The sequence below is a fragment of the Notolabrus celidotus genome, chromosome 2 (assembly GCF_009762535.1).
Source record: "Notolabrus celidotus isolate fNotCel1 chromosome 2, fNotCel1.pri, whole genome shotgun sequence".
Lineage (NCBI taxonomy): Eukaryota > Metazoa > Chordata > Actinopteri > Labriformes > Labridae > Notolabrus > Notolabrus celidotus.
The window spans coordinates 15,631,168-15,644,429 of NC_048273.1; the positions used below are offsets into that span (position 1 = coordinate 15,631,168).

The 13,262-nt window shown below is 39.2% G+C and overlaps 1 protein-coding gene across 1 annotated transcript in view; it reads right to left on the reverse strand.

Moving 5' to 3' along the window:
* The window catches only part of slc44a5b (solute carrier family 44 member 5b), a 51,058-nt gene extending 44,400 nt beyond the window's left edge, over nt 1-6,658 (reverse strand). Inside the window, exon 1 of the mRNA XM_034704949.1 lies at nt 6,347-6,658. Coding sequence (XP_034560840.1) covers nt 6,347-6,383 — 37 coding nt within the window. The 5' untranslated portion in view covers nt 6,384-6,658. The remainder of the gene's footprint in view (nt 1-6,346) is intronic.
* Nucleotides 6,659-13,262: the final 6,604 nt, after the last annotated feature.

A 13,262-nucleotide genomic window follows, 5' to 3' on the forward strand; every position in this document is an offset into this window, starting at 1 on the left:
CAGAATAAACTTTCAAGTGAGTAGGTAGGTTTCCAGTCGAGAATAAAAACAGAAATGAGAACACTGGCTCTTCTTCATCAAACACTCCTTTTGGCTGCTCTTCACAAAGAGCATGGATATCATTGCAATAGTTAGACATAGGGCTGTGGGATAATTTAATAACGGTAATTATCGTGATATCATTTTTCTTGATATAAATATAACAAATGTTTGATAAAAATTTGATGTAAATAAACATGTTATTACCCCCCCAACCACTTAAAATGGAGGGGGCGCTAATGAGCCTTAAACGCTAGTTGCCACCCAACATTTGACAGAAGGAGAAGACAGCATTGAATAGCAAATCATGTCGTGGGGTAAGAGGTAGGTGGGGCTTAAAGACGTTCGGAGCAGAATGTAAACACGGGAGACGAGCGACACTGAAGAAAACTCAAAACCTACCAGCTCAAAGCAGAGTCGTTAGTCTGACACTGTGAACTCTGCTTCAACTATTAACTTAACACACTTAGTTAAATAGACTTTTAGGATGTGGGTAAAGGAAGAGCACAGAGACAACTTCTGCTGTGCGTTTCAAAGATGTTAAATGTCCACCGAGACTATAGTGAATAACCGTTATTCATTCGCTGCACTGTGGGAAACAATATCACTCTGCCTGTAACCCTTAGTAATCTTAAAGGGGAGAGCACAACTCAAAACAATGCTCTACTAAATGGATACACAGTACAAAATTTGATATATCTTTGTTGTAAATTTAAATCAAATTATGGAAATAACCTCAATCTGAGAAAAATCCAAATCTATTAAACTAAAACTTCACAAAAATCTCATTTTACACAAAAGACCTGCCTCATGTTAGCAATGTCAGAAATGACTGATTCAAGAAGTTCACAGAAAACTAGATCCAGATACAAGCTAACAAATTGTCTGGTTTCTTCAACTTTCACTCAGGATCAAACATCTGCATTTAAATTTAAATGAAATAATGATTTGAAATATATCGTGCTAATTATCGATATCGACTGATATGAAATATTTTATTGTCAAAACATAATTTTCAATATCGCCCAGCACTAGTTAGACAAGATCTATCCAACTAGTCTAAAAGGAAATTGCGTCATCTATGTTAGTTTTTGGAATAAATAAACTAAAAGAGATATGCAGGATGCATTAGACAATGCCATTCCTTTAATATACTCTCAGTTTGTTCACATCTTAACAAACATGGTGTGTGACACAGCTGTTGCGAAAAGCTTATTCAACACAGTTCTCTTGTTGTTCTCTCTCTGAATTGCTCTTTGCCATGCAGGCTAATGGAACAAAAGCATCGGGGGAGCCAATAACATAAAGCAGCTGACCTAAACACTGGGAGGCACCATAACTCCATCCCATGCTCCTCTGGCTGGGTGGCTGGATGTTGTTAGAGCTAAATTATGTTCCTTAATTAAACCATCCCACTATATTTCATGTAACCCTCTGGAGTTTAATTGTATATGCCATGTCATGATGTACATTTACTGCATTTAATACATGTTAATAACACCTACATAAGGGCTCCACTGTACTCCAAACTTGCTCTGAGCAGTTTCCTAATAACACACTGATAATCTGTGGCATCAGGTTTATGGCCCACTGTAAAGTACCAGTTTGGACTCTAGACTGGGGAGTGATAGGGTTTGAAGGTCCCGTTGGTGAGCTGCATGCCTGTGGAGGGCAGTGAGAATCAACTACAGCTGACAGGCTGCAGCCATGATTGGCAGAGTGCTGCAGTCATGGGTCTGAGAAACACACAGGGTCAGCATGCAGGGGAAACAAGCCAAAAAAAACATCACCATCAGACGCTACAGTAGCTGGATCCTGTCTTTCTGACAGTGTTGTTATCATGTATATTGTATGACTTGGTTAATGACTGATAATATGACGCATTTGTTACTGAGAATGATGTGGGATAAAAAGCATGACTTGTAAAAGTGTCGTAAAAAATATTTCACATTGTGCTTCGTGTGAACTATACTGTATAAATAACGGACGTAGTATCCGTGACGTCACCCATCTGTTTCCGAAGCACTGTTTTGAAGCCAATCATCGGCATGAGTCATATTGGAAATTCTGAACGTAACCTAACTTCTGTTGAGCGATTGTGAGGTAAAGAGGCGGGCTTTGAGCCTCCTCGCCAACAGCTTCAGTGTTCCCACCAAGCAGCAACCTCTGACAGCCAGTATTGAAGCCAATGCAAAAGAGTTGAACACTGCAGTTCCTCGAGTGTCTGCTTAAGGCTGGCTCTGGGAGTACCAGAAACCACGTACACACAAATAAAAAAAAGACGATCTTTACAGCAGAAATAAATATGATTATAAACTGGTTCAAAAAACGAGTGTAGTCTGGATAGCTCATTTCTTGATCAGCACACACTGTACGAGGGGAATTTTGTCATAACGCTGCAATTTCGAAGATATTAAGATTACGAGTTTTCCATTATAAGAGGCACAGCTGACTTCATTGACAGGCAGGAACACTGTAGCTGTTGGCGAGGAGGCTCAAAGCCCGCCTCTTTACCTCACACTAGCTCCACAGAAGTTAGGTTGAGTTCAGCATTTCCAATATGACTCCCGCCTAGGCGCAGACGATGGGCTTCAAAACAGCGCTTCAGAAACAGATGGGTGTCATCACGGAACTACGTCAAATATTTAGTCAGCTATGCCTCTAAAACAGCACGAGCTGAGACTCTTCCATGCTAAGAAGCTAACTGTTGTGTTGCTCCTAATGATACCTGCCGGTCCGTCTGCTTCTATGGTGTAATCACAAATGAATGCATTCTTCTTTGTTTTACTGCCCTCTACTGGTCTGGTGGTGTAGTGCATTTACTTTTTATTTTCTCTATATGCCACTGGCCTGATTTGCACAATCTACCCGGGACCTCAGCCTGCGGTTGAAACGCAGACAACAATGGGGAACAGGAACCTTTCATTCCTGGGTTAAGTAGTTGTGGGGGCTAAAAGACCCTGGGACTCTTGGTCGAAATGCACCTTCAGTGTGTTGCATAAGTTTTCCATTATTGTCCTGTGGTAGCGTTAGATCAGCTGCCCACTGACAGCAAAATATCTATCTGGGATTTTAATTGTAAAACTCACCAGTGTTATCAAGTCTTTGTTGTAAGGTAAAACTCACTACAGGGCATCTGGCGGTGATAAAGGATTATATTGTGCTGATAAACATAACAGAGGCAGGCTAATGGACAGAAAATCTGCCCATGGATTAAACATAGCCACACGCCTGGAGCAGCAAACATGGCACTAGCAGACATTAAACCTTTTGTTATCAAAGCTGTTGACAGGGGACACTGCTTTGAGCCTTCCTTACTAACTGCAGGTTTGAACTACAGTTTTTATGTTGTTGTAATTATCTTCAATGTGGGCGAAAGGAGAAGGAAGAGTGCAGATAAGGCTTGTTGTTGTGAACAGTCTCCTACTGTGAGCACTTTTTCAGACACGAATAAACAATACAAGACCTCAGATAGGGGTAAGCTAAAGATTCATGTAATTTTTGAGCCAGTGTGTGGGGAAACAGTGGGCTCTTGTTCACAATAAACAGTAGTTAACTGCTGTGTATACTGTGGACTGATTACCCACTAATTGACCAGACAAATTCAAATAGCTTTAGTTTAATCTATGGAGGCCCCCAGCAGACATACACTGATATATTTTATTTACTCAGTTTTCCTGTGATAGCAAGTTTTTTTCCCAATATCTTGGCTCTTCATCTCATATTGTTTCCACTCCCCACAACATCATCTCATAAAAGGAAAACAAGCTCTGTTATATTGAGATAATGAGATGGATTAGGTGCTGTGTCCACTGCCGCCATTTTTTTTTTTGCGCTGGGAGCACTCACAACCTTAATTTCATTTCTGTTGCTGGGTTACAATAGTTTTTCTCACACCCGCTTCCCTAAGAAGTGACCGTTAGGTTTGTTTTAAAATGCTCTGTATGCTTCAAACTTGCTTTCATTCAATGACATTTCATCAAGACACTGTAAAAACTATAGTTAGGAATCATGTCAGAGCATTAACAGCAGCTCTAAACTCGGAAAGTGTGACTCTTAAAAATGAGTGTGATAACTTTCCTCCTCTGTACGGACCCCCGCCAATGTACAGACAAAGTTGATAACGGAAGTCCCGCCCCTTCTTGATTATGATTCGTCAGTGACATAGACTGTATAAATAATGGATGTAGTAACCGTGACTACACCCATCTGTTTCTGAAGCGCTGTTTTGAAGCCTATCGTCGGCGGGAACTATATTGGATATGCTTGAGTCAACCTAACTTCTGTCCAGGATAGGAGGTGGGCTTTGAGCCTCCTCCCCAACAGCTGCAGTGTTCCCACCTGTCAAACAAGTCGGCTGTGCCTCTCATAATGGAGAAATGTAATCTTAATACTTTCGAAATTTCTACTGGTGAAAAAATTCATCCCCCGCACAGTGTGTGCCGATCGAGAAATGAGCTATCCGGACTACACTTGTCTTTTGTACCAGGCTGTAAACATGTTTATTTCTGCTGTAACGATCGACTTTTTTGAATTGGTGTGTATGTGGTTTCTGGTACTTCCGGAGCCAGCCTCAAGCGGATCCTTGATGAACTACAGCTCTTAGCACTTCCGCATTGGACTCATATTTTTAGACCGGAGGTTACCACTTGGATACAACCATAGACTGTATAAAACATATGGATTCGTGTTTGCTTACTGATGACTTTTCCATTAAAAAAAATGTAATCCTTAAATCTTCCAAGCAGAACTGACTTTCTCCAGTCTGTCACTGTTTTCCTTTGTCCTACTGTACACAAGATGATTCTTTTGTCACTTTTAGATGGTCCCAACTTGTCAAGTAAATAAAGCCACCTGTTCTGATAGCCTCTTCTTGACTGGCATTTCTCTCTCCCCACTGCAGATGTTTATGTTAAATCGATGAACAATAACGAACATCAGTTGTTGCTTTAACCGAATACAGTGTTGTGTTTAGGGTTGCAAAATTCCAGGAATCCTCAAAGTTGGAAACTTTCCGTGGGAATTTATAGGAATTAACAAGAATACACGGGAATAAACGAGGAGTTTACTAAATTGAAGGTTGGCTCTTAATAGGGAACTTAAATAAAGTTGGGGAAAATATATTTTAGCATAATCCTGACTAAAACAACCAAAGTACAGTTGAATATCTATGCTATTCCTCAATCACATGCACATAGCACACCGCTTACTGCAGGGCTATTGACACCACACCCCCTACACGCAATCTTTATTTTCATTTTGAATGGGACTTTGTTGGGATTGCATTTTGAATGTGTTGGGTTGGGGGGATGAGTAATATTTAACTAACCATTCATGTTATTGTTCTTTAATGAATGAATTAATTGTTCAATAAAATATTTGGATGGATGTCTCCTTTTAACAAAACAAATATTTATGTCTGGATATGATACCTTTCCATTAAATTCCCAGTTAATTCCCATAATTTCCAATTTGGAATATTTCCAAAATTCCCCAGTTTAACTTCCCATGGAAATTTACCAGAAACTTTCCACCCCTTTTCAACCCTAGTTGTGTTCCATTGTTAAACTGTAACAAATGTTTAAATGTTCCAATGTACATTTAAAAAAGTTTTAACAAGAATTGTCATGAAAAAGGAGTGAGATATCCTCATTGAAGCATGATCTGTGAGAATTAAAGAACACTTATGGACTAAATCTTGATTTAAATGGTTAGTAATGGAGTTAATAAAGAGATTAATTGGGATTGTTTTGGGTTCTGACACTTTTGGATAATTAAATACCCAGGAACATTACTGCTCTTCATGAGGAAACAAACATAACAGGAGGGTTAATCTACGAACAATGAGTTGCTGCTTTAACCGAAGACAGTGTTGTGTTGTTAAACTGCAACACAGTAGTTGGAGAGGGAGGGGGGATCAAAATATGTAATGGAGTGGGAAAGTGACAGGACTGATTTTTAATAGACTGTATGTACTTTGACACCAGATAAACACTAGAGTTGTAAAAGGATGTTTGGATTAAAACCAGGATCGAGACTGTAGAGGATCTGAAGAAGGACGTTAGGCTTCGAATTCGAATATTAACCGTTATGAACGTTATTCCACCGTTAATGCGTTTTTTTTCATGTCAACCGTTAAATAACCTCCAAACAGCTAACGGCTGTGAATGTAAGCTAACCAGCGTCTCTGTTAATCACAAAAACGAGCGAAACATCACATTAAACGCCTTATATTCGGTTGTCATAACGGTACACAGCACAGGGGGGAAATTATCCTGGCATGTACAACAAAGACGAATCGACTCACCATAGTAAGAGGAGGGGATGTCCGTCTTTCTAGCCATGGCACTTCGAAGGAAAGATGCAGCAGCGTCGTCTCAGAGTTGGAGACCGCATATGAGAGTCGAGGAGGTGAACCGTAGTTATTTTAATGCCTTTCAGTGGTCCCGTCGAGAGATAAACACAGGAACCTGGAGAGGTCTTCTCTGGCTCTTTGAGGATGCTTCGGCCACGCAGCTGAGCGTCAGTCGTGTTTACAGCGCGACGTCATTAATTATTCCAAAACGCTCTTAAAGGGGCCGCACCGCACTGTGGCTGCTGCTGCTGAGTATCATGTTTCCCTTTGTTAGGACGTGATTTAAAGCACTAATCCGCACGGTTTTGTGCATCAAGCATCACTGTTTTTGAACATTTCAAGGAATTTCTATCAGCGATGTTTGATGCATGGCGATCACTGCGCCGCATGTGCCACTGGAAATCGGGTGGGGACTTTCAAGTCGCTGTTTTGGGGTGATTAATAATACAACTGCTATTGCAGGTAGTATTTTTAGGTGGCAGTGATATCTTTGTCCACACAGAGGCGCCCGATGGAGAAACACTGACCTCAGCTGACTTTTCCGTGATATTGCAAGTACTTTACTCTGCTTCCCACTTAAATTTAAACAGTAGCATGCATAGTGTAGTAGGAAGGGTGCATCTGCAACCTGAAAGACAGACCCCAGACGTTGACTGTGTTTTTAAATGCTGTTTTTGTGATCACAAATTGCACTTTATTTGCAAATTAGTAGCACTTTTAAATAATTGATTGTTTCTACATACTGCCTGTATACATGCTCCATGCTGTTGAGTTGTGCTATTTATTTGGACGTGTGCTGCTGACCTCTTGGCCAGGTTGCCCTTGTAAATGAGGTCTTAATCTCAATGGGTCTCATCTGGTTAAATAAAGGTTAAATAAAATAAATAAAAACCTACATAAAAAGAAGGTTTGCTGTTCTTCAGATATCATGAATGTGAGACCTTTTTTTGCTTTCATTGTGTTCTAAATCCATAACATTAGTGACTCAAGTCTGACTGTATTCCAAATTATATGATTGCTTTCAATTGATTAGTTTGAAGTTGGGTTGAACTAGACTAAAGTCAAGCAACATGAAGTCACCAGAACAAAAATATAATCTTATCTCAGCAGAGGTGGTGCATTACAATGAGTTTCATTTTTTTGGTGCAAAAAGGCTACGAATTAGAGTAATTGAAATATAAATCATGCATAACCTTTGCACACTGAAGTGGTTCTGAATGGAGTCTGAGAAAGTGTGACACAATAGAGTGCATGTCGTACTGTGAAATCAATAATAATTCTAGAAGCCACACTTATTATTGTGAGTGAACTATTTTGTGAAATAATTGCTGAAAAAAAGGTGTTCAAGTGTATATAGATACCAACTGATTAGTGGCACTGAGAGTTCATATAGTGAGTTTGACCAGGAAGTGGCAGCAGAGACTGGAAATCATGCAACAGCAACTGGGAGAGTCAAAACATGCAGGGCAAGACTTACAAACAGTGCTAACAACATAAGATAAAGAAAGAAGCCTGTTCCATCTCAAGAAATTCACCCCTAACCTCCATGTTTCGTGTATAATGATTGCACATTGCTAAACATTATCGCTTTTTTTGGAAGAGTACCTTCAAATTTAACTCTTAGAAATGGGACAGACAGATCATTTTTATTACAAACCCCAAAAGTGATGTTTCTCTTAATCACTGCAGGATCACCTCCAGTCACACACAGAGATAATTATAATCACACTATTGCAAAGTGCGGTAGAGTTAATGTAGGAAAAAAACTTATCTGGGGGACGGAGGTCTATATCAGTAATTACCAGCCTTTCGTGGCTGAGGACTATTCCTACAGATCTAGATCCTACTGGTGGTGATGAAGGATTGTCTGATGTGCTGCTGCTGCTGCTGCACAGAGGCACTGAAATAATATGCTTAGTATATTTAAAAATGCAAAGGATTCTTTCTTAGCCCTCTGATTTTCAGGGAATTAGAACTGTTCGTTGATGTCTGGCCCAGTTGGGTTTTGATATTATAAATAGATTTATACAACAGCCAGATGGACTGTAGTTTTTTTATAGCTCAGTTGGAAATACTCAGTCTGCTGTTGGGTGCATCCCTACATTCAAGGATGGTCTTGCTTTGTTATGTCTTGGTGAGTTTTTTTCTAAATACCCATGTTTCAGTATTTTAACTCACTTGGCTGAAATATTTATGTAATCACATGCAACAAGGTCAAGCTACTTACTTGTTCTTTGCCAGCAGTGGGGAGGTTTACTAACCCTGAACAAGGACAAGCACACATTTTATAGGTGTACTGTGTTCTCCTCCAAGAATGACTGTATTCTCCAGAGTTGCCAGCCCATCTGCTTGTCATTCTGTGAAAATGACGGATGCCAGCAGCTTGCTAATTGCATAATAGAGAAGGGTACACGACAGTTACAGTCACATTTGTGCTGGCTTGGTTTTGCATGAAATGTAATTTCTCTCTCATCAGCAGTTGTCTCTTTTTTTTTAGAGTTAGTGGACTGAGTGGGATGTTTTTCTTTTTAACAGAGACAGAGGGGGATGCTCTGAACACAATCACCCTTTTTCTTTTTCATTCAGTGGCTACAATTGCTACAGATTCAATCAACCCTACTAACTCCTCAGAATTGAAACCACCAAAGTCCCAACATAAAGGGGGAGCTTCAGTACAGCAGCAGCAGCATCAGTAGCATAAATGAGCAACAGAGATACAGAGTGTGGTTGTGAATTGTTAGTCTCTTTTTGAGTCAATTGAGTAGAAACAACAATTCTAAGAAACATATATTGCACATTGTGTAAAGGGGAAATTGCTTTTGTGATAAGTTGCGGAGCCAGTCCACGAGTCAGTGATCTGTCTGTAAGCGCAGACAATTTACAAAGCGAATGACTGTGGTTTATCTTTTAGGCCAGAAAATTCGGGACATAAAGCTGGTTTCTGTCCCCACATGCTCTCTTCTTAAACTTCTGTCACAGCTGAACAGTTCTCCTCTGGACTGGAACATACAATAATAACTACTTTTGTCTTCTGCAAGTGCATTCAAGGTTTAAATTGAGTAGTAGAGTTAGATTGATTGGAACTGCTATCAGGGTAAAATTGCCATTTGAATGGAATACTGTGTCCATCTGCTTTTTGAAAAGTCATTTTTTATTTATAATAAAGAAGTTACAACACTTCTTTTTGGGGGTATTTTAGTCCTACCAATAATTCTGATGGGAGAAAAATAATAATTTAGAGAATATTTACATGAAGACAATTTTTCAACATGCAAAACTGTCTATAGGCTATTAAGTTTTATTCCTAAAGGTATAACCGATAAAGCAGGCAGCAACGTCAGGACCTGGCAAAATAAGTCAGTGTGGAAGTTCTAAAAACTGCTATTCCTCAAGTGGCCACTTGAGGCTGGCTCCTGAATACAGGCTGTTTTTGAAACGGCCTGCTACATTCTACCTATAAATGTAGTATGCAGTATGTACTGCTTACTGCATACTGCGTTTGAAGGTATTATGTAGTATGTCTGTGCTGTTTAGAAAACAGCCATAACCTTACACACTGCAATTCCACAACAGATAAACAAATCAAATGGATGTATGACTATACAGGGGTATATTTTCATACCTCACCCATTCAAATAATACATAGCTTTGAAGTTATGCATAGTGTAAGGCATGATCACTTTGAGTGATAGGTGGCTGCCGCAAGTTGTCTACACATCAACAACATAGCTGATTAAGTCACTGGACTTTTAACCCATGTTCATGTTGTTCATGCCTTATAGAGATTTTTAATTCTAATATTAAATATGGCTTGCTGTAGGGGGCTGTTAATTAAAAACAAACTTTCTGCAAAGGTTTTCTGAGAGAGATAATCTAGTATTATGTTACTTGTACATATACTCATTAGCAGATATCAGTGTCTGCACCTTCATTAACGGGGTTGTTAGCTTGTTCAGTGTCTTTCATACATAAATTAATAAATGAATTTGTGCTGGTCAGTTCATTGGAGTCAGGGTTATTGTTAGCATAACATTTTATTTAATAAAACAACATGTTGGCAGCAAAATAGAGAACTAAAGGCAGTCAACAAAGCAATGGGTGACATCATGCTGGTCATGCTATAAGCCTTTGTTTTTGTGTGCCAACATAACTGAGCCAAGCTTCCTTTGTCTCAGAGAATATGACAAGTATTTTGAGCTTGCACAGTTATACACAACTTAAATTGAGCTATTCAGTCATCACTGGTTGTGTTGTCAAACCTCACATCCACAATCTGTCAGTGTAATAAGGGGGCGACAGAAGACTAATTCACCTGTGCTGTGTGCTATGGTGGTTCGGTCATTTCAAAACAGCGTTACTTTATAAGTTGCCAGATGAATAGATTGTTGTCTTTTGCATACAAGTATGCACAACACCGCTCCCTTACCTTAGTTAAATATCAGTGCATTTTCAACAGTCAACAATGAAGTCCAGGTAAGTATAGGCCTAAAGCAAAACAACGATAATGATACTCACAAATGTAGAAGCTGTAAAACAGCTGAGCACACGAAATATTTCACAGAAACAAGAGCTTAGAGGAAAGGCAGCCTTATCTGCATTTGACTTCCTCACACAGGTCCCATTTATATGTAGGACTCTGTTCCAGATAGTATTGATCGCTGTCAAACCAACAAATTGCCTGACTCCATAATGGGATCTATTTCAGAGCTGTTGTCTTCAGAAGCCTGGCTCAGTCAATTGCAGTTATAGCTGTTACAAGATATTTATGAGAGGCCAAAGATGATCGAAATATCATGTGTAGAAACTTTTGAACAATAACAGCTATATCTGATCTGTACTTTAAAATAACACAAACAGATTCAAATATTTATATTATTTATATTATTATTTATATTATTATAATTGTACTTCACATTTGAAGTGTTCTAGTGTACTTATTTTTCCCTATTCCACTGAGAATAGTTGAGTGTCATTTATCTCCATTGTCTTATATCAAATGACATCATATTTCATTCATGTGAGAAAGAAATGGTTTTAACTCATGCAAATCTAACCCCCCAAAACATTAAAGTGAATACATCCTGTTCCCACTGCTTTATAAGTAGGCTACCCTGATTTTTCTTGCAGCATCTGTTCTTGTTGTTTTATAGATGAATTACTTATCAATTCCCACAAAGCAGAAGTACGACTTCTTGGCAAATCACTAAAGCAGCAAATTACAAAATGAATGCAGTGATGCTGGCTCAGAGTGCATCTAAAAAAAGGATTCACTTCCCATTTTCCAGCGTGTTCTGATACAAACACAATGTATGTGGACTCTCATATCATCAAATTGTAAGCTTGAGTCTCAGGTCTGTCAGCTCTTACTTGTGTAGTGAAGGTAGAATATTTCATTTTGATAGCAGTGATTCACTAAAAAGTGATACATTATTTTTAAATACCCTGAGTAGAATAGTTTCAGTGAGTGACAGCTTTCAGCAGATAACATCAAGTCCTGGACTACACCAAGATGCACTTTATGTTGCCTGAGTTACAAAGCTTTCGCAAAATCTTTATTTAGTTGTGTTCTCTTGTCTTCTTTTGTCTTATACAACCGACAAGTTAAAATAAGACAACCATTTTCCAAAAGTCAGTGACAATACAAAATATACTGACAGGTAGTGTTTTGTCATTCCAGATGATTTTGGGGCAATCTAAGAATATTTGAGAATAGGAAACTATTTTCACCATGTGTCACAGTAACCTGAGCAGCTAAAGCTACTCTAGGGAGACATATTTGCTGGAGGCTGTAATCTTGTCAGAAGGAGCTGAGAAATGGGGAATGAGTCTTTTTATAGACATCCTCCGAGCTGGTATCATTGTGTTCAATTTTAATGTGTTCTAGTCATTTCTAGGCAAGTCTACTTCTACTGAAAAATTAAATGTATTTTTTGGTTTTGTGGGAATTCGCTATTTACACAAATAACTCAGCGTTAACACATTAATCACAATGGGATTGAGGACCAAAATTAACAGTATTTTCTGATCGCCTTTTGTTTTGTCACTTTTGGAACAATGTGGAACTGATTTTCAAATGACACCTTGGGGTAACATTGGACAATCAATTCACTTTCAACCAGCACAGCAGAAAAGGAGCCATCAAAGACTGTCAGCCATCCGCAAACGGTAATGACTCTATGTTGCCCCCTGTCTCCTGCTGCTGCTGCTGCTGTATCAAAGCATGATTCAATCCATCCTCCTGCACTGTTCCACCTGCTTCTACAACATGTTTTTTATCTGTTAAAAAACAATGTCAAACTCACACACATAACCACCACAGCTTCTAAAGTAATCGGTCTCCCCACACCAAACCTCACAGATTTAAACAGGGCCATTACACGCATTGCACCCTCAATAGAACAGGACATCACATATCCACCAAACACCTACCTCATCCCACTCCCCTCAGGACGTAGATACAGGGCACTGAGGTGTAGAAGGGCTCGCCTGGAGATAAGCCTGATCCCTGCTGCTATGGCGGCCTGAACAAAAAGGCCTCACTGAGTGCAGACTTTGTTTGTTCGAATGTTGATGTTGGTGTTTTAGTTAGCTTGCAGTGTATGTCGTGTTCTTTTTTGTGATGTCTCTGTCTGTGGAACATGGGAGGGGCTGTGGAAACAAATTTCCCCATGGGGACAATATAAGTCCAAAGTCCAAATTACATCACTGTGCTATTGAATGGCACATTTCAAGGCATGAGAATTGATATCATTCTATTAATACCAGTGTCATAATAAAATCTGCTTATTGATCCAATTCTTTATTGATTCCCTTATCAATTCCTGTGGATTTTTCATAGCATGCATGCTTTGTCAATGTTAAAATAGAA